Consider the following 27,684-nt stretch of genomic DNA (forward strand, 5'->3'; position numbering starts at 1 on the left):
GCAAATATTACAAATTCCAAATAATTTGTATTCTAATAGCCTAAAAATTACCCAGTCCCTTGACCTACTGCAAAAACTGTTAAAATCTGGCATTTTGAAGATTATATTACATAACAGTTCTGGGATATCTCAGTATGGGGTGGGGGAAGGGGATTTAGGACATTAACTATACTATATTAGAATCTGCAATATTGGGTGTGTTAAGCTATCTGTGTATGAGAAATAATTCTATATCAAGAAATAATTCTATATCAACATGGCATTACAGCCCAGTCCAACTCAAGCCTATAGACTGGATGCTGGTTCATAAATCCCTCTTCAGATTCGCATAGCTGCATGCTGGTGATGCAGAATGGTGAACTGTGAAGTAGAAAGATCACAGGCTGGTGGGTGCACAGTTGTCTGGTTCCAAAGACAGTAGAAACACAGCATGGCACTGGCAGGTCTCTTCAGATTGAGTGGCCCACATGGAGGCAGACAGAGTCCCAGTAAGGAGGAAGGGAAAGTGGCAGAGAGAAGCAGTTCCCAGTGTCCCTCACTCTCATACCAAAAGCCATACCCCCCAAGGGGATGTCATCAAGTTATCACTTGATTGACAGGTTTGACTCCACCCCTAGCCAGGAGTGTCTACATGAAAAAAATCATCCAGCTTCCACACTGGGTGTACATATATTTTCAAGTGATTGAATATTCTTTAGGGCAAATTAACGAATTTCTAAAAATATGAGCAAGTACAAAATGCAAATTGAAAGAGATGTTAATTTGTAAAAAAGGAACTAATTTATTTAAGTGATATATTTACTTTTTTCCATTAAGACATATTTATTCAGGAGGAAAAAATATGTTCATATTTCACTTGGCATAGACAGAGATCTCTAAGGAGAAAACAACCATAACAAAAACCTTACTGTGTAGCCTTGACTATGTCCCATGTGCTGTAATCATCAATGTGAGTTTTTCGTCCAAGAGGTTCACCATATCCATGGTTATAATGGCTTTGGGGTTTGATTTCCTGCTAAAGAGAAAATCCCAGATAAGAAGGAGAAAAGAGGCGCATAAATATTTAAATATTTTATAACAGGGTATTAGGTAAAATCGGAAGAATGTCCATTACTGAAATAAGACTTACCCTATTTTCAAGTTTGTAGTCTTTTAGAGAAAAGAATGTTCAAATAACTCTACCCTGTATACAGACTATCCAAATAGAAAAGACTAGAAACAAGTGAAAAACTAGTAAATGGAATTCGTGTTTACCCCCATAAAATTCTCTTATCTTTTCATTAAATAAAGGCTCACTCTGATTAGACCTTTCTTTGTATGGTTTTTGCATAGCCCCTAGTTCTACCACTCTTTCAAAACCTTCATCACATGCACTGACTTTCCAGTTCCAACTGATGTCAAGCCAATCCCAAATCATGGTGACACTATCTATGTGTCAGTGTAGAACATTCAGTGAGTGGTTTTGTAAAAGTAGATTGACACGTCTTTCTTTAAAGGTACTTCCTTCTTGGCAGACTCAAACCTCCAACCTTTTGGTTAGCAGTCAAGTGTCTTAATCATTTGTATAACACATACTCCTTACATCACCCCAACTCACTGCTACTGTGTTGATTGATAGTGACCCTAGAGGACACAGTTGAACTAGCCTTGTGGGTGTCTGAGACGGTAAACCTTTTTTAAAAAATCATTTTATTGGGAGCTCTTACAGATATTAACAATCTATAATTCAAATAGATCAACAATAATTGTACAAATCCTGCCACCATCACTTTCAAAACATTTTCTTTCTTCTTGAACTCTTTGATATCAGCTTCTCTTTATCCCTTCCCTCCCCTACCTAACCCCCCAGGAACCTTTTACACACACACACACACACACACACACACACACACACACACACACACATTTATTTATTTGGTCATATTGTGCCCCATCCAACATATCCATTCAACTACAATTCTGTTATTCGTTCCCCTCAAGTAGGGTTATAGGCATCATTGCTATCGGTCTCTTACCCCCCCCCCACCCTTTCACCCACCTCTCTTCCCTTACTCTCCGGGAATAACTACTATTTCTGAAGGGTTTATCAATCTTGGATTTCATGCATTGAATGGTCTTAATTATATAAATGAACATATGCAGGTCTAACAAAATGAATGAGGTAAAACTAAAAACATACTAATAAGGGGAGGTAATATTAAAGAACTAGAGGATGGGGGGGATAAAAAAAGAGCTGATACCAAGGATTCAATGGAAAGTAAACATACAGAAAAGAATGAAGGCAACATACGTACAAACATGCCTGATTCAACTGATGTATGGATTGAGATAAGAGTTGTATGAGCCCCCAATAAAACTATCTTTTAAAAAATAGAAAAAGATTTCATTTACTAGGAAAATGTATGATTGCTACATTCATGTTGAGGACCCATTTAATGTTAATCAGGAGTTTTCAGTGATATCATCTATTCAAATGTGTGATTTTTCCCCCTATGGAGTTTAAGTTCAATTAAATTCTAATAAAAAGTTTGTGTTTACTGTTAAAAAAGAAAAAGAGAACTAGAAGATAGGTATGTGTTTCATCAGTGCTGTTCTGCACCCAGAATATACCATCCCTTCCATGTGGCCCTTCTCTGAGGGACTATATAATTAAATTACAGGTGGGTTTTGGGTCTCCACTTTGTCTCTGCGCTTCACGACAATTTGATTGTTTGTTTCTGAACCTCTGAAATCTATTCCTATTGACACCTCATGATCACACAGGCTGGTGTGCTTCTTCCATGTGGGCTTTGTTGCTTCCCTGCTAGAGGACAGCTTGTTAAAAACTTCAGGCTTTTAAGACCCCAGACACTATATCATTTAACACACAGGCGCCATCAGCTTTCTTCACATTTGCTTATGTACCCCTTCTGTCTTCGGCAACTGTGTCAGGGTTATCACACATTGCCACATTATTAAAACAAGCCGTTTTGAATGGAGCTAAGATTTAAGTAGAGGTCCAAAGAGACTGTAAATCTTCAAGGTAGTAAAGCCTCATCTTTTTCCCAAGGAGCAGCTGGTAGTTTTGAAATGCTGACCTTACACTTAGTAGTTCAATGCATCATAGTTCCCAAATAAACAGTACAATTCTTATTATAAACTGAATTGTGACTCAAAAAATATGTACTGAAGTCCTAACCTCCATAAAATTTGGGAATATAATCCTATTTGGAAATAGAGTTTTTATTTTTCTTAGGTTAATTAAAGTATGGTGCGTCTTAAATCAAACCACTTCTGCATAAAAAGATGAATCGACAGATACATAGCATATGAAGGTAAACAATACGGCAGCCACATCTACAAGCTTGGAACCCTCATGATTGCTGGCAGCTGCTAATAGAAGCAGAGCTAGGCAAAGAAGGGCCTCCCTAACCTGAACTGGAATTTCTAATGTCCTAAAGTTTAAGAAGCTAAATTATTGTTCTTTGTTCTTTCAAGTTGCCCATTTGTGGTATTTTTGTGTCAGCAGCACCAATAGGAATCCTAAAAGAAACCATGAGTATCATTCTTTTTAAAATTGTATTCTCTTATTCTTAAATTCCTTCATATGGAGAGCTTTGAAGCAAGAGGTTAATAAGAGACAGCGAGGCAGCTCTGCTAAATGTTGTTGCTGTTAGCTGCAGTTAAGTCAGCCCAATTCAAGGTATCCTCAGAGACAGACAAAAACAAAACACATCATCCCAATGGTTGGCTACAGATTAGTCCATGGTTAATACACAAGGTTTCACTGGCTATTTTTGGAAGTAGATCACCAGTGTGATCTATGACACCATCTTTCTTTTCCTTGAAGGTATGGTGTACCATAGTATTTTCAATTGCCTCATCTGCAAGTGAAGGTTGGATATAAAATAAGGAAGACCAAAGAAGCATCCATGACCGTGGATTGCAGGGCTGACAAACACTGAGAGTACCATGGCCTGCGAGAAGGACAAACTGCTCTGTCTTGGAATGAGGATGGCCAGAATGCTTGGAACACTGAGAGTACCATGGCCTGCGAGAAGGACAAACTGCTCTGTCTTGGAAGAAGGATGGCCAGAATGCTCCCTAGAGGTAAGGATGGCAAGACTTCATCTTACATATACTTTGGACATGTTGTCAGGTAAGATCAGTCTTAGAGAAGGATAAGAAGCTTGTGAAAGTAGAGGGACAGCAAAAAAGGAAGGTCCTCAACAAGATGGAATGACACAGTGTCTTCAACAATGGGCTCAAGCACAGGAACAATTGTGAAGATGGTGCTGGACTGGGCAGTGTTTGTTCTGTTGTGTGTAGGACTGCCATGAGTTGGAAGCGATTCAATGGCACCTAACAGTAATACAGTAATAAACAGCAAGGTCCAAATTTGGAAACCTCCAGCTGCTTCTTGGGAGAAAACTGGAGCTTTGTATTCCCATAAAGAGTTCAGAATCTCTACGGTTGGAGTCGGTTGGAGTCGGCACTGACTCCATGGGAGGGAGTGAAACGAGAAACTATTCCTAAGTGTTTAAGAATCGACTGAGATACCACAGAGCCACATGAAGAGCATGCCCAAGAGCTCCTGGCAGAACATACCAAGACCAGATATGGCTGGCTTCTTGGACCATGGAGGTAAAAGTCAGGGATCATGTGGCTGAGAGCTGAGGACAGGAGAGAGACATGGCTCTATTAGCTGAGGTGTTACTATGGACCAACAATGATATCCCTACTGTTCGCTGATCCTGACTAAGATTAACGTATTAACTTTTCAAATAAATCCCTTTAATTGTGAGTACTGTCTGTGGGTTCTATGTGGTTACTGCAATGAATTCGTGAACCAGCATTAAAAAGAGTGCCGTGGGAAGAACAGTTGGTGTCAGAATAGGTAAAAAAAAGTATGGAACGTAGAGGAATGCTTGACCCTTGCCTTGTGGACACAGAGAAGACAGAGGAGATCAGCTTCTCTAATATAACATTGCACTGAGACACAACCTTTCCTTTTACGTGAAACAGAAAAACCAAGCTATGTTCAACTCGATTCTCCCATGCAAATTATTATGTTATTATTGCTATACATGCAAACATGAGTAAAAATATAAAAGAAAAGGTTACTTGGAGAAATAACAAGATTATTTGGAGAAAATAAAATTGTTAAAAAGTATATGCTCTTTTGTCTTTGATCACAACACCTAGCACTCATGTTTAATAATAGGGTTAAAAGGTATTTTGTTTCCCAAATTATATTGGAAATCCCAAATGATTTAAGCCAAAAGGTTTAGAAGACTCTATCAATCTAAATGTTTCAACAACTTGGAATTAAATGTTTCAGAAATGTAAATTCTGCGTAGCCATGTGCAGTGTAGTGAATTACTTAATATGGCTCTCCTAGTCTCAGCCTTCGTAACTTCTACCAAATGACTTTTTCTTGATAGGTCTGTGTAGGAGAAGGTGGGAAAAGACACTGAAAGGTGCTCTATGTGATTCAGTTTTAATTGTTAACAAGACTAATTGTGATTGCCATCCTGCTGGGTACAAAATAAGCTCTCTGAAACAGGAAGAGGGCCTCTCTACCGGAGAGGGAGAGGGAGAGGGAGAGGGAGAGGGAGAGGGAGAGGGAGAGGGAGAGGGAGAGGGAGAGGGAGAGGGAGAGGGAGAGGGAGAGGGAGAGGGAGAGGGAGAAACACACACACTCTCTCTCTCTCTCTCTCTCTCTCTCTCTCTCTCTCTCTCTCTCTCTCTCTCTCTGGAGTGGAGCATGTCCATTTGATCTAGAGATTCCTACACATTGAATTTCCTTGATGCTGGAGATAGCTGTGATACCAGGGGAGTAATAAGCAGCAGAGGTGCAGCTGAATCAAAATTAAAACCCAGAAAATGAGACAGAGCAGTAGACTTAGTCCACAGAGCAAGTTAAGCTGAGTGCCTTTCGCAGGAAGCTGGTTAGAGAGTGAGGTGCCTCCAGGCGCTAGGTCTGCTGATCCACAAAGCCAGAGCTGGAGCACTGACAGTGGAGTGGTATATACTTTGTGCATTTACTGGCTGCCCTAAAAAGCTTCACAACATTGTAAAAGCAGGGCAGAGGTCAGTGGGCCTGTAGCTGAGAGGCCAAAGACCAGAGAGAGGCTGCCTACAGGGCAAAGCTGAGAAGAGGCTGTCTTAACAGAATAAGCATATCCAGAGCATTTGTAAATACTTGGTTAAGTAAAGAGGTAGTGAAAAAGATAAAGTTCTTCAATGAGATGGAGTTACACAGTGGCTGCAAAAATGGGCTTCAGCACAAGAACAATTGTGAGGAGGCACAGGACCAGGCAGTTTCGTTCTGTTGTATACAGGGTTGCTATGGGCCAGAAGCTATTCAAGAGCACCCAGCTAGCTAGAGCATTTACAACCTGTAACTTCTGGAATAAGACCCACAACACAGACAATGAGTATTGTCTGTGAGCTTTATGTGGCCAGTACAGTGAAACCCAGTTTAAAAAGTGGAACTGTGGGAGGAGCCGTTGGTGTCAGAATTGTGGTGGGAAGGATGGATGGGGGGGGTGGGGCATGTCCAACCCCAGTCTCATAGAAATGGGCACAACTCGGGGGGCGTTTCCTCTCCTCATGTAGCAAAAAGAAGTCAGGCATAGCATCCACGTTATTTTTTACATCCAACCATTTCACAGAACTAAGGCACATGCTTAATTCCTTTTAAAAACACTACAGTTAAGAGTAACATACCACAGACATAACTATAAATTCACAATTAGTCTAAAAACAAGTCTTACATATATCAGTTTTACACCGAGATTCCTAAGATATTGCAGGCAGTTATAAAAATTATTTTTAAGTGTTCTCAACTCCACTAAAACAGAACTGGTTAAATTTGAGTATGACAAGGTATAGTATTTTGATAATTGCAATATTTTAAAGAATCAATTAAGGAAACTACTCATGGTTTGTTTGTTTTTTTCTTTTCTATACTCCAGACTCACTGGAGTATGGTGAAGAAAGGCAGTTCACAAACCAGGAAAAGGTCCTCTTTCTAAATTTAATTTTTCTTAAACCAAACTCACTGTCATGGAGTCAATACCGACTCATAGCACAGAGTAGATCTGCCCCTGTGAGTTCACAGGACTGTACGTCTTTACAGGAGTTGAAAGCCCCAACCTTTCGTCCCAAGAGTGGCTGGTGGTTTCGAACCACTGACTGTCTTGTGGTCAGGAGTCCAGCACATAACCACTGTGCCACAGGGCTCCAACCTTCCTTAATAAAGATCGACTAAAGCTTTCAACTCTGACTAGGGCTATAAACTTGTGAACCAAGTTGACACATAGAACAGAATAATATGTGCAACAAAGCATGAATTTACAGTCTGTTTTATGTAGGGTATTTACTGTACATACCCATGTATAAGTCGGCCCAAATATCAGCCGAGGCACCTAATTTTACCACAGAAATTACATTTAAAGTATGCTGAAAAAACTTGGCTTATTCACGAGTGTGTATGGTATTTACTGAGTAATGGGATGTTAGACCCAGAGAAGGAAAGTTTAAGGAAGTTTCTCAAGGATCAAAATTTTTAAGTATGTTTCCAAACAAAATTCCAAGATGAGCATAACATCAGTGTATCACAAAGCCATAAGGGCTCCAGGGGGAATCATAATAAAACAAGTATTTGAATTCAAGGAGCAGTTCAGCTGTTCCATGAAGAAAATGGAAGTGGACGGTAGTGGGGAAGAGAGGCTACAAAATGATTGTGGTAGTAGCTTCAGGAATGTTTCCTGAGCAGTTCTGTGGCATTTGCTGTTGATTTCTTTTGTCTCTACCAAAGGACCTCACCTTGATAGAGAAAGAAGAATGACTATGTTTTAAATTAAACTGGATTTGAAAAACAACCTTCTAAGTTAGGACCTGTGAAAAGACAAGACAGGTACAAAAAGTAATAATATAAGTATAAAAACTTCTCCTTTAAAATGTGCTAAGACAAACCATTACTCTTCAACTAAGAACAAGGATGTAACTTTCAAATGCAAATAAATATATTTATAAATATGTATATATATTTAAAGTGACTTTAATTTCATTTTTGTTCAAAGAACTCACTCATTATACATAACAATTAAATTATATTCTAATTTCTCCAAAGTCCATTGTCACTGATGTAGCTAAATGGGAATCTTATAGATGTTACTGGAAATTAGACATTTCTCTGACTAAATTAAACCTCACTGAATATCAGTTTCTAGTCTGTCTGACCTAAATGCAACGTGGAGTTCTGGTAGTGTAGAGGGTTACGTGCTGCACTACAAACCGCAAGATCAGCAGTTCAACTCCTCCAGTATCTCCATAGAAGAAAACTAAAGCTTTCTGCTCCTGTAAAGATGTACAGCCTCAGGAACCCACCGGGGTAGTCCTACTCTGTCCTATAGGGTCTTCATGAATTGAACAGACTCACTGGGAGTTAGTCATACGTTTGGTGGGTCAAATCAAACAGCTACTCCTTGGAAGAAAGATGAAGTTTTCTGGAGCCATACATTAGATCAGTGGTTCTCAACCTTCCTGATGCCGCGACCCTTAAATACAGTTCCTGATGTTGTGGTGACCCTAACCATAAAATTATTTTCATTGCTACTTCATAACTGTAATTTTGCTACTGTTATGAATCAGGTGACCCCTGTGAAAGGGTCGTTTGACCCCCAAAGGGGTCGCCACCCACAGGTTGAGAACCGCTGCATTAGGTTTATAGTCTCGGAAACCTAAAGGGCAGTTCTATTCTATCAGATAGGAACTGGCTTTCTGGCACTGGGATAGGATTGTTGATTGGGCATACTGGTGACCATGAAGATGGCACACAAGCCAGCAACATTGCACTCTGCTCTGCCTGGGGCAGTCATGAATGGGAGGCAGATAACAGCAAAATCAACCCAATGACAATAAGCTTAGTATAGAGAATTTGGCCACTAGGAAAATTTTTTATTATACCTAACCGACAGTCATGGAGAAACATGAGATTTTCCACTCCCATAAAAAGTTACAATAATAAAAAAAGTTACAATCACTGAAGCCCATAGGTGCAATTCTACCCTGACTTATAGGGTCACTATGAATTGAAATAGACTTTACTTTATGGCAGTGAATTTGAGCTAGAACTGACAGATAAAAGTTTTTATAGTCCTGGCCTCTGGAAGTTATTGAAGAGAATTAGAGGAGAGAAAATACCTCCAAAAGCAAATAGGTTGCTGAGAAAGAAGACAGAAACGAGAAGAGCTGGGATATGGTCAGCTGCTATTCAACTGAAGCTAACAGAAATCGCATGACAGGAAGTGTTGACGTGCATGTCAAGATGATAAACACTTCCAGAACAGTGAGTATCTCTTATTAATTCTACTAAAGTTACATGATGAAATCAGAGCACTATAAAGGGTTGCTGACCAGATGGAAAAGACATGTCTCCATGATCACAAGTCCTAGCTACTATCTTGAAACCAAATGTGGGACCTTCTGAAAAAAATAAAGAAAAGAAAAAGAGTACACCATATGGAGCTATTTAGGGACAAACTCGCTTCAAGTCAAGGTATGGCACAAGCCATACAAATCTACTAAAATTTTGGCAAGGAACTTGTAATAATGAACTTAACTTGAAGAATACCACAAGGATTTTTAAAACTGGTTTTATATAATTTTTTTAAATATGGCCTAAGAAGAAAACATGTATAAAAAGCAAACAATGGCAAGGAAAACAATGAAATTATGTACCAATTTTCTTTGAAATTGTAATTAATCAATAGTGACAGCAGATGGCACTACATTCAACACAGAATCATTTACTAACCCATTGGATGCTCTGCCTTTATGGGAAGGTTAGAAAAAAATTATTGGTTGATTAGGGAAGAATAGAAAGATTTCAATTGTTTTCCCCCCAGTAAGCATCAAATACCTTAAAGAACACGTGTTTTGCTGTGGTATCAATTGCTTGTTTAAATCAAAAGAATCCAAGTTGACACTAGGGTTTTCGTATGCTGCAGAAAACTATCATTAATAACACTATGTTTCCAATACGAAATTTGGCATAATGACACCAAAGGAAAAACTTTAAGAGTATAAATATGTTCATCAATGTTTCTCTATTGTATCTCCCATTGTAAGTCCACAGTTAACTTTTGAAATTTTACAGTATAATTAAATTGACCTCTGAATCTCTTTTTATCTTCTGATTATAATATCCACATCAGATTCCTGGTCAGCAGTTCTAAAATATCAGCTTTCTACTCCCATAAAGAGTTAGTCTCAGAAACCCATGAGAAGTTCTATCCTGTCCTATAGGGTGGCTACATGTCAGAATCAACTCAGTGGCAATTAGGTTTTGTTTTTTAATTTTTAATAACACCCCATAGCTAACGACTCCAGTTTCTGGCATAGAACTTGAGATAATATTAGTTCCCTTAAATAAAAGAAAAGAATAAAATAGATGTATGGGCTTTTTCCCCTAACAACTAAAAAGTTAATAACTACCGGTACCTAGTAATGGTTCTTGATACAATATCTAAATAAACCAAAACCAAACTCACTGACATTGAGTCAATTCTGATCATAGCAACCATAGCTTCTGAGATTAACTCTTCATGGGAGTAAAAAGTCTCATCTTTTTCCCACAATATCCACATAGTCTTGCAAAAACATCACATTTCCGATACCACCACCACCACCCACTGTCATAGAGTTGATTACAACTCATAGGGACTCAGCAGGACAGAGGACAGCTGCTCCATAGGGTTCTGAGGCTATAAATCCTTATGGACGCAAGCTGCCTTACTTTTCTCTCTTGGAGCAGAGCTGACCTTGCTCTGTTAGCAGCCCAATGCTAAACCACCAAACTCAAACTGATTGCCATTTAGTCCATTCCAATGCACAGCGACCCTATAGGACAGAACTTCCTCTGTGCATTTCTGAGACTGTAACTCTTTTTGGAGTAGGAGCCCTGGTGGCGTAGTGGTTACGTGTTGGGCTGTAACTACACATGGACAGCAGTTCAAAACCACCAACTGTTCCAAAGGAGATGGGTGGAGCTTTCTGTAGGATAGAGTGGATCTGCTCCATAAGGTTTCAAAGGCTACAATTCTTTATGGAAGCACAATGTCATGTCTTTCTCCCATAGTGTGGCTTGAACTACCATTGCACCACCAGGAATCTCAACCATCACAGTACATATAAAAATCAAAAAGAAAGCCAAAGGATGAATGTATATTGCCATAAAGAGTATATTCTGTTAAATATATTGAAAATGTAAAGAACTCTAAAAACGGAACAAATCAACTCAACAGCAGTGGTTTTTTTTTTAAGGTTGACAATCATTAGTACTATTAATCAAGTATTTGTAGTTCTCGTCCAAGGCACAGTCTTCGGTATAATTTATCTATAATTCCTAGATTTGTAAAAGAAAATTTAAGTTTTCTGGGATTGTATTTCCTTGAAATAAGGTATATTCATCCAAGTAATTAAACTTTCTTTTTAACCCATGCAATATGAATTAAAAAGACATACCCCATTTTCAGGTAACAAGATTTAGGCATCAGGATACAATTTCCCCCTCTCTTTCCCACTGCCTTAGCCCTGGCAAAAGTCCATAAGATAGTGCTACTCACTCAGACTGAGTCTCAGAGTAGCCACTGTGTAACACACGGGATGCACCACATGAACCAGTCACGTGGCAGCCACGACGATTTTAAAGCTGCTGTTGTAGCAAATCCTAGCCCATCCTTACTAACATAATTCAGAGTTGCTTATTTTGGGAAGAAAAAATTAAAGCCAATTCTATACATCAATTCCAGAAAACAGAGGCATAAGAACACATCCCAGGGGTGGGAGGAGAGAGAGGGAAAAAATGAGAAGCTGATACCAGGGGCTCAAGTAGAAAGCAAATGTTTTGAGAATGATAAGGGAAACATGTACGAAAGTGTTTGACACAATGGATGTATGTGTGGATTTAATTATTAAAAAAACAAAGAACACATCCCAATTCTTTTTATGAAGTTACATTTTCCTGATACCAAAGCCATACAAAGATAGTATAAAAAAATAAAGTCACATAATTTCCCTCATATATCCCAAAACCCAAGCAAACCCACTGCCTTCAAATCAATTCCAACTCACAGCAGCCCATGTTTCCCAGACTGTAAATCTTGATGTGAGAAGCTAGCTTCATTCTTCTCCAGAGAAGCTGGTGAGTTTATGCTACCTGGTTAGCAGTCCAGCTCTTCCCCACCACCACCACCAGTGTTCCTTGTCTCATGAATAGCAACAAGCTTACAAAATATCAGCTAACATAAAAAGAATGATACAACATGACCAAGTGAGATTTTACCCCAGGTATGCATGCTGGTTCAGTATTTCACTATCAATAATATAATTTACTATTAAACTAAAAAATTCACTGCAACTGAGTTGATTCCTACTCATCGTGACCCTTTAGGGCAGGGTAGAATTGTGGGTTTCCAAGACGGTGAAGAATAGCGGACGGTTGCAACTGCGAGGTTAGCGGCCCAATGCTAATCACTACGCTACTGGGGGCCCTTGTAACTCACCATAAAACAAGCTAAAGAAGAAAGTTACACACGACTACCATCAACTTTTTATGAAAAAGGATTTCAGAAAATTCAACTATTCATTGATAACTCAAAAAACAAAACGAGAACATAGGGATAATACTGATTCAATGTGATAAAGAGCATCTACAAAAGCTTACAACATTACCCCGGGAGTTCTCCTGGTACAGTGGTTAAGCACTTGCCTGTTAACTGAAGGGTCCCAGTTTGAAAGATGTAACAGTCTGTTTCCTTAAGATTTACATCTGTGGAAGCTTTATAGGAAGTTCTACTGTGTTGTACGTGGTGCTGAGTCTGAATCATTTGAAAGCAATGAGCTTTTAGCAATAGTACACTAACTATGAAAGACTGAATGGTTCCCCTCATATAAAAAGGATGCCTTCTCTCATTGTGCATATTCTACATAGTTCTGGCAGATCTAGCAAATGCAGTAAGATAAGAAACAAATTAAATAATATTGATTACAAAGGATAATATGAAAGTCTCTACTTGCAGAAAGTAAGATTATTTACAAAGAAAATATCAGAAAATCTGCACTCTCCCCCAAAAATCTAAAGTTCAACAAGGTCATAGACTAACATAGAAACATTAAAACAAACTATTGTGCTTCTACATACTAGTAATGAATTCGTAGATAACAGTCAAAAATACAATATCACAATTGCTGACACACACCACAAAAATCTTTTTTAAGTTAACCAAATATATACAGTATTTTTATACTGAAAACTACAAAATGCTGAAAGAAATCAATGAAGCTCTATATAAATGGACAAACAATATTTGTAGATTTAAAGACTAATCACTGTAAAGACTCAATTCTCCAGTCTGCTATAGAAAATAAAATCCCTCAAAATCCCAGTAAAACTTTTCTTTAGAGTCAGAAAGATTATTCTAAACATGTACGGAAAAACAAAAGAACTAGAATAGCTAAAGCAACTTTGAAAAGACAAAATGCGGAAAGCAAGTCTTCAACTACAAGACCGATGATGCAGCCGTAGCAATGAAGACTGTGCTTTCAGCATAGGTTTAGGCACGCACATCTATGGAAGGGTAGTGAGAATCCAGAAACAGAACGACACAAGTATGTCCAACTGGTTTTCTTAACACAGTGTAAAGCAGTAACTAGCAGTACTGGTGGAGTAGTAGTTAAGTGCTTGACTGCTAAATGCAAGATCAACAGTTCAAAACCACCAGCCAGCTCCACAAGAAAAAGATGGGCTTTCTATCCCATAAATTGTGACAGTCTCAGAAACTCACAGGAAAAGTTCTATTTTGCTCTATAGGGTAGCTACGATTTAGAATTTACTCTATGTCAGTGAGTTTAGCTTTTTGGTAAAAGCAGTAACTTGTATAATAGAAAAGAAAATAATAAATTAAACAGCAAAATTAAAAGCTGCTACCCTGACAAAGACCCTATGATAAAAATGAAAGAAGAACTATATAGAGTGGAAGAAAATATTTGCAACCCACATATCCAACTATGGAAGTTAAGACTTTATGTCAACTTAATGGTACCTGAATGGGGGGGGGGGGAGTTTTCCAACCTGTCAATCAAATCAGGTGGTGGTTGTTGACATCTCCTTGGAGGTGTGACCTTTTGAGTAAGAGCCAGCAAAGATCATGCCTCTTTTGCCTCCTTCACCTTCCTTACTGGGACTTTATGCCTACCTCCAGGTGCAGTCCCATTTAATTCACTGACCCTGGGAGCCAACCTCTGAGCAGTCTGTGCCCTGCTATGTCCCCACCAACCTTGGATCTATGTGACTGCACCCACCAGCCTGTGATTTACCTGCATTTCACTTCACCTACCAGCATCATTAGCCTGCAGCTGGGTAAGTCTGAAGAGGGCCCCGGCTAGCACTGAATTGAACCTATGCACTTGAGTTGGACTGGACTGCCTTCTACAAAAATTACTTCTTTACATAAAGTTCTTCCATAGATGAGTGTCACTAATTTGTTTCTCTGTACCAGTGGTTCTCAACCTTCCTAATGCCGTGACCCTTTCACACAGTTCCTCACATTGTGGTGACCCCCCAACCATAAAATTATCTTCATTGCTACTTCATCACTGTAACTTTGCTACTGTTATGAATCAGGTGACCCCTGTGAAAGGGTTGTGCGATCCTCAAAGGATTGAGAACCGCTGCTGTAGACAATATAGCCTAATTCCAGACAAACCAAACTCACAGCAGTCAAATCAATTCCAACCTATAGCTACCCTACAGGACAGAACAGAACTGACCCTGTGAGTTTCAAAGACCACAATTTTTTTTAAAAAGTAAGTCCCATCTCTCTCCTGATGAGTCACTGGTGGTTTTTAACTGTCCAGCTTGTGGTTAGCAGCCCAAGGCATAACCTCTACACCAGCAGAGCTCCCAGACTAACACACCAACTCTTGAAACACAATAGTATTAAAAAAAATAGAATAGTGGAAGAAAGACATCGAGTCATTTCGTTAATGAGGCTGTATATTTTGACATATAAATATATTAAAATAATTCAACATAATTAGCCATTAGGAATATACCACAATAATTTATCATCCTAACACCTAGATTTCCCAAGGTTATAAATCTTTATGAGAGAAACAGCCTCATCTTTTTGCCACAGAGTAGCTGATAAGAGTCACACTGTGGACCGTGCAGTTAGCAGCCTAAGTCACTATGCTACCAGGGCTCCATTTATACACCTAATATACCTGACTCACTGCCAGTGAATCAAATCCAACTCATAGTGACCCAAGGGAACAGGGTAGAACTACTCCAGGGGGCTTCCAAGACTGTCACTCTTTATGAGAGTAAAAAGCCTCGTCTTTTCTCCCAAGGAGTGACTAGTAGTTTTTAACTGGCTAAAATTAAAAATAATGACACTCCAAATGCTGACAAGGATGTAAAGGAATCATTTTGCTTACACATTGCTGTCTAGAATGTGAAATGCATACCTAGACTGGCGAACAGTTTGGTCATTTCTTTAAAAAAGAAACTCACGTGACCTAGTAGTCGCACTCTTGGCATTCACAGTAGTGACATAAAACAGGTTTACACAAGGGGAGGTGCAGAGAAAGGTGGTGGTGTTAACAAACCCAGGGACAAGGGAACAAAAAGTGATCCAGATAGTGGAGAGGTGGGTATAGAAAGCCTGATAGGGCATGATCAAGGGTAATGTAACCAAGAGGAATTACTGAAACCCAAATGAAGACTGAACATGATAGTGGGACAAGAGGAAAGTCAAAGGAAATAGAGGAAAGAGCTAGGAGGCAGAGGGCATTTATAGAGGTCTAAATAAAGGCATGTGCATATGCAAATATATTTATATATGAAGATGAGGAAATAGATCTATGTGCATATATTTATAGGTTTAGTATTAAGGTAGCAGAAGGACATTGGGCCTCCACTCAAGTACTCCCTCAATGCAAGAATATTTTCTTCTATTAAATTAGCATTCTATGATACTCACCTTCCTGACACAACCACTGAAGACAAAGAGGGTGAATAAGCAAATGTGAAGAAAGCTGATGGTGCCCAGCTATCAAAAGATATAGCTAGCATCTGGGGTCTTAAAGGCTTGAAGGTAAACAAGTGGCCATCTAGCTCAGAAGCAACAAAGCCCACATGGAAGAAGCACACCAGCCTGTGCAATCACGAGGTGTTGAAGGGATCAGGTATTAGGCATCATCAGAACAAAAAATCATATCACAGTGAATGAGAGGGGAGTGAGGACTGGAGACCCAAAGCCCATTTGTAGGCCACTGGATATCCCTTTACAAAGGTGTCGGGGGTTGGGGCAGCCAGTCAGGGTGCGATGTAGCAACAATGAAACACAACTTTCCTCTAGTTCCTTGGACCCTTCCTCACCACCTCACCCCACCCACCACCATCATCACGATCCCAATTCTACCTTGAACGTCTGGCTGGGCCAGAGAATGTACTGTTACCAATGGGAACTGGAGGCACAGGGAATCAGGGGCGGATGATCCCTTCAGGACCAGTGCTATGTTCAGAGGGTGGAGGGAGGGTGGGCTGGAAAGGGGGAACCGATTACAAGGATCTATATGTGACCTCCTCCCGGGGGTATGGACAGCAGAGAGGTGGGTGGGGGTAAACGTCGGACAGGGTAAGATATGACAAAGTAATGATTTATAGATTATCAAGGGTACATGAGGGACAGGGGAGCAGGGAGGGAGGGGACAAAATGAGGGACGCTTAGGTTGTTTTCAGAATGATGGGGGCAATGAATGTGCAGGTGTGCTTAACACAATTGATGTGTGTGTAGATTGTGATAAGAGTTGTATGAGGCCCTAATAAAACAATTAATAAAAAACTAAAAACTTAGGTTCACACAAATATCTGTACATGTACTTATAGTTTTATTCATAAGTCAAAACCCAGATATAATACAAATGCAACGAGTGAATCATTAAACAAATTCAAACCATTGAATACTACTCAACAAAACAGGAATGAATTGACACACAACTTGTATGAATCTCTAGAAAATTATGCTGAATTAAAAAATCAAACCCATAAAGTTACTTGTAATAGAATCAATAGTGCACCCTCAAAAATATGTATTGTAAATCCTGCCCAGTTGGGTCTCTATGATTCAACTTATAATAATAAGTTTAGAGCTGTGGTTATAATTCTAATTGGGTATGGTTTTCTTTTTCACATAATGAGAAAAGACAAAGGTGACTTAAAAATTCATGGGAAAAATTCTGTTATCATTTAATTCTATTTTCCGACGAACTTTTTGAAGTTCCCTCATGTTAATGTAAGGTATGTCTTAAATATATCTCTTTTTGAATACAACAGAGCAGATTAGGCAAGCAATATTATGGTGTTTCTATTAGTCAAGCAAGAAAGAACAGATGGAGGAAAATAATGATGTCACACCAATATGATCTGTAAGGAACCAAGGAACAGAACTTGAAGAGATGAGGATGAGGACTTCCCCTCAAAACAGTACCCTGAATTTGAACACTAGTCTCCCAAAGAATGAGAAAATAAATGTCTGTTTAGGCCAAATCACAAAGGATCCTTTTGGTGATGGAGAGTCTGCATCTGGTTTGCACTAATGTTATAACACCCTGGTTATTATATTATCCTGTAATTATTATTTCTTACAATTGTATGCAAATTATTACAAAATAGTATAAAGAGTTTAAATAAACAATTTGAACACTTAAAATGTATGTGTTTATCATAAAAATACAGAGTGTCCTGATAGTATAGTGGGTTATATGTCAAGCTGCTAACCACGAGGTCAACAGTCTGAAACCACTAGCTGCTCAGCAGAAGAAAGATGAGGCTCTCTACTCCTATAAAGAGTTACAGTCTCAAAAGCCATGGGGCAGTTCTATATTGTTCTATAGGGTCACTATGTCGGCATGGACTCGATGGCACTGAGTTTTGGGGAGGGGGTTCCTCTGTTAAACCAGATTTACTAGAGGGTATGACTCAAGTTAACACCCTGGTTTTCTTGGCAGTATGGTCTAATGAAAGACAAAAACTATACCTTCATCAAAGTTATGTGGATCTCAACAGGAGAGGGAGAGAATTAAAAAACAACATCAAGGAAGAAGATGCCTGCCTGAAGCTGTGGAAGCAGCATGGCCATGCCACCCACACTGCCATCAGAGACCAAGGCAAGGAGACCATGAGCTAGAGCAGACGAGCAGCAAGGGGATTACAAGACTGTGATGCAGAACAGTAGGCAGGCTTATTGGCACACAGAACCTGAAGCCAACGGACCCAGTGACTGAAAGGCTGAGGACCAGAGGGAGAGATCTGGCTGCTGAAGGAGAAGAGATGCCACTGTGGACCAAACACTGTATCCTGACTTGTGGTGACCTATTAACTTCCTTAATTAACTCCCATAATTGTGAGTATTGTCACAAAATTATTGAACCGAGAGAAAAACAGATGTCCTAGAAGGAGAAGTTGCTGTTAGAGTACAGGTCAAAGAAGGATGGAGAGTGGAGGCATGTCTAATCTCTCCTCCTTGTGGCATTGGCCTTGGGCTGCTATAAAGCCATAACCAAACTCATGCCGATTCATAGCAACCTGTAGGACAGAGTAGCACTGCCCCTATGAGTTTCCAAGACTGTAACTCTTTATAAGAGTAGAAAACCCCATCTTTTTCCCAGCAGTGGTTGGTGGTATGATGGTCTGGGTAGACTACAGAAACAAATCCGGGAGACCCTAGGCAAAACACTAAGGGCGTAAACAGAACAGCAAGGTGAACAGAGGAACGAAGTCCCCAGAGAATATCAAAAATAGACTTTGGGGCTCTTGGCACCCCATCAGACTCAACCAGAAACCACTCCTAAAGGCCAACAAACAGTCCTTGAACTAACTACAAGCTTTTCTTTTTTGTTGTTGTGTTTTGTCATTGGCTTTTTGTTGTTTTGTTTTCTTTTGTTGCTTGGTTTTGCTCTGTCTTGTTTTTGTGCATGCTAATATCTGCGCAGGTCTGTCTAAATAAGATAGGCTGGATGAACAATCTAGAGGAGAAAACAATGAGACCTAGAGGGACATGGGAGAGTGGGAAAGGAAGTGGTGTTAACAAACCCAGGGACAGGGGAACAACAAGTGATCCAAATCAGTGGTGAGGATAGTGTAGGAGGCCTGGTAGGGTGTGATCAAGGGAAATGTAACCAAGAGGAATTACTGAAACCCAAATGACGACTGAGCATGATAATGGGTCAAGAAGAAAGTCCAAGGAAATAGAGTAAAGAACTAGGAGGCAAAGGGCATTTATAGAGGTCTAAATAAAGACATGTACATATGCAAATATATTTTTATATGAGGATGGGGAAATAAATTTATGTGTATATATTTATAGGTTTAGTATTAAGGTAGCAAATGGACATTGGACCTCCACTCAAGTACTGCCTCAATGAAAGAATACTTTGTTCTATTAAGCTGGCATTCCATGATGTTCACCTTCCCAACACAATCACTGAAGACAAAGCAGGTGCATAAGCAAATGTGGTGAAAAAGCTGATGGAGCCCAGCTATAAAAAGATATAGGGTCTAGGGTCTTAAAGACTTGAGGGTAAACAAGCGGCCATCTAGCTCAGAACCAACAAAGCCCACATGGAAGAAGCACACCAGCTGAAGGGATATTATCAAGCATCAAAGAACAAAACATCATTCACAATCATATCATTGTGAATCAGGGGGAGTGCAGAGTGGAGATCCAAAGCCCATCTCTAGGCAACTGGACATCCCCTTACAAAAGGGTCATGGGAAGGAGATGAGCACGTCAGGGTGCAGTGTAGCAACAATGAAACACATAACTTTCCTCTAGTTCTTAAATTCTGCCCTCCCCCAACCCTCCACTATCATGATCCCAATTCTACCTTACAAATCTGGATGGACAAATCTTACATTGGTAGATAGGAACTGGAAACGCAGGGACTCCAGGACAGATGATCCCTTTAAGACCAGTGCTGAGTGGCGATACCAGGAAGGTGGAGGCAGGGTGGGGTAGAGAGGGGGAACCAATTACAACAAGGATCTACATATAACCTCCTCCCTGGGGAATGGACAACAGGAAAGTGGGTAAAGGGAGACATCAGACACTGCAAGATATGACAAAATAAGAATTATAAATTATCAAGGGTTCCTGACGGAGAGGGGAGTGGGGAGGAAGGAGCAAAAAATGAGGAGCTGTCGCCAGGGGCTTATGTAGAGAGCAAATATTTTAAGAATGATGAGGGTAACGAATGTACAAATGTGCTTTGTACAATTGATGTATGTATGGATTGTGATAAGAGTTGATGGAGCCCCCAATAAAATGATTTAAAAAAAAAAAAGAAATCATCCCAGTCCAGTTAAAGTCCATTATTAGCCCAAATGTCTGACAGCAGTCTCTAAATTCCTCTTTAGGCTCACGAAACACATTAAATGACACTGAATGCAGGAAGATCACAGGCCAGTGGGTGGAAAGTCTTGTGGATTCAGTGGTGGTGGAAATATCTCAATGCTGGCAGGAGTCCCCATGGGGCTCCTCCAACTCCAGGGCTCTAGCATAGCTCCACACATCTTGTCAGAAGGAATGTCTCACAGGGAGTGAGCCTCCAACTCCAGGGCTCTAGCATAGCTCCATACATCTTGTCAGAAGGAATGTCTCACAGGGAATGTCTCCCACCTCCAACCAGCTATTTATCTCCTTAGCGCCTCCACATGAGGTCATCAGGTTGTAACCTGATTGACAGGCTAAACTCCACCCCTTCACTCTTTAGTCTGAAATTGACAATAGATTATGTAACAACCGTAGACCACCCCTTGGCCTTGACACTTTCACAACTCTACCCATATATAATTTTCAAACAAATAATAATAAAATCATATCTGTACCTAACAGGATAAAACTAAAATGCATGCAATTCAATATGTGCCACCCTCATTTAAATATAACATGCTATAAGTGAACAAAACAAAAATATTCTATACTTATATGAGCACCTGTACCTTAATCCTATAAGCCTATGAATATATTCCCTCACCTATGAAAATTTGTAAGCCAGCCAATTCATGCCTTTATCGCTCCATTTTGGGTATCCAATTTCTATACTGCACACTTATATCAACCCAGTGCTTTGAGGAGATACTCATATGCTTTGATGTTAAGAGTCTTCATTCCAGTTGGAACCTTGTGAGTCTGCATCCATAAGCAAAGTCAAATCAGGACAGGCTATCCAATAAAGTCTGTAGCAATATGCAACATTTCACATGATCTATAAATCTTCTCTTTATCTGGTTGGGTTCTAGTCAAGTCAGTGTGGGCTGCCTCACTTAACCTCACCAGAGTGCCCATTGGCTGCCTTGCTTTTAGACCATGGGTCCCCATCACAAATTCTCAACAACCCTAGACCCCTTGGGCTAGGTCATGAACTTCAGTCAACCAGCTCTTGTCTTCTCCTCTAGTTCCTATAAACCAAGTCTACGGGTGTCAGTGGCCAGATTCAACCTGTCTCTCTATTGCTACTTTTCTCCCACTTCAACTCAACAAGTAGATCCAGGTGATCAACTAGCAAGCATTTCAGCTTGCCCACAGGCTTCCTTTAACGTTCAGTCCTAGAGAGGAGTTTTCTTCATGGTTCCAGAATTTTTCCAGCCTCAAGTGCAAACCACTAGGTCAAAATTTAAAAATCAAAAGAGTTCCCTTTTTTTCAATCTGGTAAGACCCCTAGACAAGTCTCTTGGAATGCAAATGTCCTGAGTATTCCAAAACACTGGGTAGGGCTTATCTTTTCAGAACCTTCTCTGCAGGTGTGTCCTAACCCATTTAAAGATTCAAATTTAATAGCTCAAGACAAGTGGACTTACAAGCTCTCTATTTTCATACTTCCCAATAATCATTTCTATCAATCATTATATCAACAATAATAAGCAGAAGAATCAGTATAAACAAAGTAGAATCAGATACTAATATCAATTCTTAAAAACAGTCAAGTTCAGCTTATTTTGCTTATCTTAATCCCTATATAAACTATTCAATTGATACAAAATATGGGATTAGGCCTCAGACAGCGTCAAACCAGAGGCGGCTTTCTGTCAGCCATTTTCCCTAAGCAGCTCTGAGAAATTCAAGGGGTGATTTTGTCCCTTGAACTCACATTAATCACATCCATTTTCTCCATTTCACACAGGAATAACCGAAGACTACAACCAAACAAAATAATCAAAACTTTAAGTTTCCATATTCTTTCCATGAAACAACACAGTCAACTGCATGGACATACCTGACCTCTGGCTAGCCAAAGAAGAAAATTACCACGAGGCAGAGGTCAAACAAGCATCCACTTTCCATCTTTGATTTGTTTCTCTAGTACCCCACTCCAAAACGTGTTAGTCTGGATTCATCTGAAGACACACTCAGAGATGTATATAAGAAAAAGCTTTATATACAAGAGCAAATGAATATTGAGAAAACATCCCAGCACAGTCCAGATCAAGTCCATAAATTCATTATTAGACCTTATGTCTGATACCAATCTATAAAGTCCTCTTCAGACTCATGAAACACATGAAATGACGCTGAATCCAGGAAGATCACTAGCCAGTTTGTGGGAAGGCTTGTGGATCCAGTGGCAGTGTAAGCATCTCAGCGCTGGCAGGGGTCTCCACCTGGCTCCTCCAGCTCAGGGCACTAGCTGTAGCTCCACGTGTCTTCTCAGCTGGAATGTCTCCCAGGGAGAGTCAGCCTATGTCCCACCTTGAGCAAGCTATTTATCTCCTTAGTGCCTCTAAATAAGGTGATCACGCTATGACTTGATTGACAGGCTAACCTCCACCCCTTCACTCTTCAGTCTCAAACTGACAACAGATTATATAACTACCACAGGTGATTTCAAACCTCTGACTTTACAGATGACAGCCCAACAAGTAACCACTATGCCACCAAGGCTCCACTGGGCTACTACAGAGGGGGAGTTTCTTCCTCTCTTGTATAGACCTAAGAAGTTGGATGTGACCCTCTCCTCTGCCTTTTTTAAAGCAGTCCAGTACTTTTGAGCGAGTCAGGGTCTCTACACTAATGTCAAACATTTCTTAAAAGAATATGTCACCCACTCTGCAAGTTTTGATGTCAGCAATTTCTTGGTCTTAATAGAAGGTACCTGCAGAGTATGCAGAAAATAACCAGGCATCATATTCCTTCAACAGTTTGGCTGAAATGGGAGTTGCTGTACCCAGGCCATCAAAAATAACCACAAAAATTACACATACATCAAGAACATCAAGTTGATCTGAACTCATAGTGGCCCTATAGAACAGAATAGAACTGTCTCTTTGGATTTCTGTGGTTGCAAATGTTTACAGGACAAACAGCCTCATCTTGGCCAAAAGCAAAGATTTTTAAGCCTAAATTAAACATCCCTAAATATAAGAAAAATTAAGATATAAAATATAAACATGTTAAAATCCACAAAACAGTAGACTAGCTCATTTAGGGAGCACTGGTGGCATAGTAGTTATGTGGTTCAAATTCACCAGCTGCTCCACAGGAGAAAAATAGGCTTTCTATTCCCCTAAAGAATTAGGGAGAAACCCACTAGGGCAGTTCTATCTGTCCTATATTGTCACAATAAGTCGGATTTTACTCTATGGCAGTGGGTAAGCTCATTTAACCCCCAAGAACTAATAGTGCTGTTATATACTGTCTAAAGGTCATCGCTACAAACTGCTGCACATGGCATTTCAACTACATAAAAAAAATAACAAAAACACCCACTGCCATCAAGTCTATTCCAACTCATAGATACTCTATTTAGGACTTCCAAATAAGTAAATCTTTATGAGGCAGAAAGCCTGAGGAGCTGCTGAGGGATTTGAACCTTGAACCTTCAGGTTAGCAGCCCACAGAGCTATAATTATATTATCCTCCCTAAAATATAACCCCTAAAATGCTATTAACTATGAAATTATGAACCAGAAATTTAGAAACATAAAATGATAGCAGGATGAGTGCTCTTCAAAAGGTTTAAGCCTAACATACCTACAATCAGTAACACCAGTCCTGGCATCAATCATAACAGTTTTAAAAAATTAAAAAGGCATAGCATTGCTTACAAAAATACCTCTCTAGAGGAGGGAGAAATTAGCAAACACATGTGGAAGACTCATGTTGTCTGCATAAAATACAGTAATTAAAGCTATCTCTCATTTCTTTACCTCCACTTAGAATTATTTTTCAACAAGTCACCTCCTTGCAAGATATTTTAATGGAAGTATATTTTACTAAGATTTGGACTAATATATAAGAATAGTTTGAATAAAAGAAAATTTCAAACACAGGATTTTTAAAGAAGGTATAGTTCTATTGTTTCCAGTCAAAGATTCACTTAAAGTGCTTTTAAAGAATCTACTGAAAACAAGTCCTTCTCTAACTCCTTTAACAGGAGTTGACAGTAATTCCTAAGCTCTCAAGTACACAGCAACCACAACCAAAGACAAAACCTATTTTTTGCTTATTAATTTTTATGGGAGCATATACATGAGGACTGTGGGTTTAGGAATCAGAGTGTTTATGTTTTTATTTAAACCCTGCCAACCACTAATGCAAATTTATACAAATTATTTCACCTTTCTTTTATCTGTAAACAAGAGTTCAATAATACCTTGTTTGTAGAACTTGAAAGAGCAAAGAGACTTTTGCAGCCACACCCAGTGACAGGCAAATAATATTCAATACTACATATAACCTCTACAATTCTGCACTGTACTAGAAAAATATGGGTGATGGGCTCTTTATGCCTCAAGATCCTCATTTGTGAAATAGGTGTAATAGGCTATGAGAATTAATGAATACATGTCAGGGGAACCACATGCAAAAGTTATTACAATAGTGCAGAGCTCATAAGTATAATTTGATGTTATCATTTGATAAACGTTAGCATTAGCTATTATTACATTATTCTCAAATTGAAGATATAATATGAAAAGAACTCAGTACAGTGCCTCATACATTAATGTCAAATTAGCTCCTCTCTCCATAATTAAGCTTGTCCTACATATCAAGTGGCGAAGTAAGGAGTGTGTGATAAATGTAGAAGGATTTCTCCAAATTACCATGGAAATTTTTTTCGAAGTATACATACTATAAACCTATACACTGAACTAGAAGTCTGGGGGGGTGGAGGTTTAGAACATGTTTATCTGTCTTCACCTGATTGATCCATCTCTCACATAAACAAGTTTTGAAGAAATTACACACCAGTAATTAATAGAATTCAAAGTGCTGAGACTAGCACAGTGACAACAATGGGCTAAAACATAAGAACAATTGTGAGGATGGATCCAAGACAGTATTTCATTCTGTTTTACATGAGATCTCTATGTGTCAGAAATTACTCAATGGCACTAACAACAATGTACTGAACATCAATATAATTCAACAAATATTTCTTGGAGATTTTTTTAATTGTCATGTTTTCATTCATTTTTGTATATGTACAATATTGTAGTTGTAAAAGGCTAACATATATTATTTCAGATATTAATATTAGGATATATTTTTCCAGTTTTTATTGGGATTTAATCCACATCATACAATTTAGTTTAATCATTATCAAGAATTGTACAAACCACAATCAATTTTAGAACATTTTCTTCATTCTTGTACTTATTGTTTTTTGCTCCCCATTTCCTCGCACCCTCCACTGCCATATCCTCAGAAATTCATTAATCTGGTTACTGACTCTCCAGATTTCCCTATATTGGATTTCATATGCAGAAAAACATACTCAAAAACACCCCCTAATAACAATAACAAAGTAAAACAGATTGAACAGAAAGCAAAAAATATTAAAACCTTGAACAAATTTAAAATGGATCAAAAGGGAGATCAAAATTTTAACCTAATTTCATTTGCAGTACGTGTTGGCTAAATCAGGAATTGGCATACTATAGCCTATGGACCAAATCAAATAAAGTTTTAGTGGAAACATGGCCAAATCTATTCATTAGCATAATGATTGCTTTCATAACAACTGCAGAGTAAACTAATAGTTATTAAGGTGACCAGAAGGACCCAAGCTAAAATATACAATCTGACCCTTTACAGAAAAATTTGCATTATTTAGATTACTGGTTTAGATTATTTGTACAGAATAACATTCAGTATCCCAACTACAACTTTCATTGTGAAAAATAATTGAGTTCAATTAATTTATTGAACATATTTTTAAGTGTGTCAGGCATTAGAAGGCTGAAGGAAAAAAAAGCTAACCATTTGTCACATATATGTGGGGGACAGAAATAGTTTTGCTTGTTCATTATCCCTCCTCCTGCCAAGTGATCCTAAATCATGACAGTTCTAGCCTTTCCCTGGTATTTTTTCAATATGTCAATATGGCATAAAAGAAGATATATGAATGAGTACAGTACTTCTATAGAGGTTAGTTGAGATTTACATTGAGCAAACACCAGCATCAATGTCCCCATGAATGTCTTATTAAGGGGGCAAAAAAAAACTAAGAGGCAGAGAAAAGGAGAGGAGATAATGTTTTGGTAGTACTCAATTCAGGTTCCAATTGTGCTTGAGCCCAACTACCATCCTGAGTTTGGGTTTTATGTATCAGTGAATTCCCCTTTTTGCCCAAAGAAGTTTCAACAGAATAATAGCACAACAAACAACTTCTGTCTTCAGCTCACAGAGGTGGTTGAATTTTTCTTTTGTTTAGTTCCATGAGCGTAAGGGCAGTACAGGGCAATTCTACCCTTTCCCTATAAGGTCGATATGCGTCGGAATCAACTTGATCGAGAGCAGTGAATTGAAAGCTGGGGGCCAATTTGGGTCACTAACAGTTTTGTTCACCACTTACTAGACATAGATTAGCAAGTGATCATAATTTTTAAAGTTGTTTTTAAAAAACTAATTACGGGGATCTAATACAGTAACATCACTCTGAGGTGGTTATATTGTACTTGATCTTTCCTAGCATGCAGCAACTGACAAAAACACAAGTTATATAACATCTACAAAAGAGACTTCAAAAGGCTTATGGAAAAACGCAATTAAAAGATAATGGAATTTTTTGAAGCCCCCTCCTACACACACACACACACACACGTTCAAGCACATTTAGCTCAATAATCTGCATCTCCTGAACAATAATCATTGAAAACCAAAACCATGATTCTGACACAATTTTTTTGCCCCTTCTATCTTAAGGAATCTGCAGGCCTACTGTTAATCTTGTGCTATTTTACAATGCTTTTATTGTGTATTCTTCATCAACTGTATGGCCTAGCAAAGGGTCAAACTATCTTGATTCAGGTCAACCGTACAGGACACAGTAAAATTGCCGCATGCTGTTTGTGACTGTCATTCTTAAGAAAACAGAATGCCGCATCCTGTCCCAGTGGGGCAGCTACTGGGTTTGAACTACTGCCTGTATCAGCTGAGCGGTTTAACCACTGTGCAACAGGGCTCCTTTCTTCAACACCCCCAACCAACCAATTTGAACAGTTTTAGCTTCTCAAGTGTCTCTATATGGTTGATTTTTTTTAAATCAGTTCCAGAGAAATCCTTCCACAATACTGATAGCTGCCTTTAGTCTGTTTACTGTGTCACACATAGAAATTCACATGAATTA

General features: G+C 39.0%; 1 protein-coding gene across 2 annotated transcripts in view; it reads right to left on the reverse strand.

Moving 5' to 3' along the window:
* ZDHHC17 (zDHHC palmitoyltransferase 17) overlaps positions 1 to 27,684 on the reverse strand; it is a 95,970-nt gene that overhangs the window by 61,864 nt on the left and 6,422 nt on the right. The window contains exon 2 of one of the 2 annotated variants that reach the window (XM_075551252.1): positions 909 to 1,012. In XM_075551252.1, the coding sequence (XP_075407367.1) occupies positions 909 to 1,012 (104 nt within the window). Of the gene's footprint in view, positions 1 to 908; positions 1,016 to 27,684 lie in introns of both variants that reach the window. The other variant, XM_075551251.1, reaches the window with a different exon arrangement.

The sequence above is a fragment of the Tenrec ecaudatus genome, chromosome 6 (assembly GCF_050624435.1).
Source record: "Tenrec ecaudatus isolate mTenEca1 chromosome 6, mTenEca1.hap1, whole genome shotgun sequence".
NCBI lineage: Eukaryota > Metazoa > Chordata > Mammalia > Afrosoricida > Tenrecidae > Tenrec > Tenrec ecaudatus.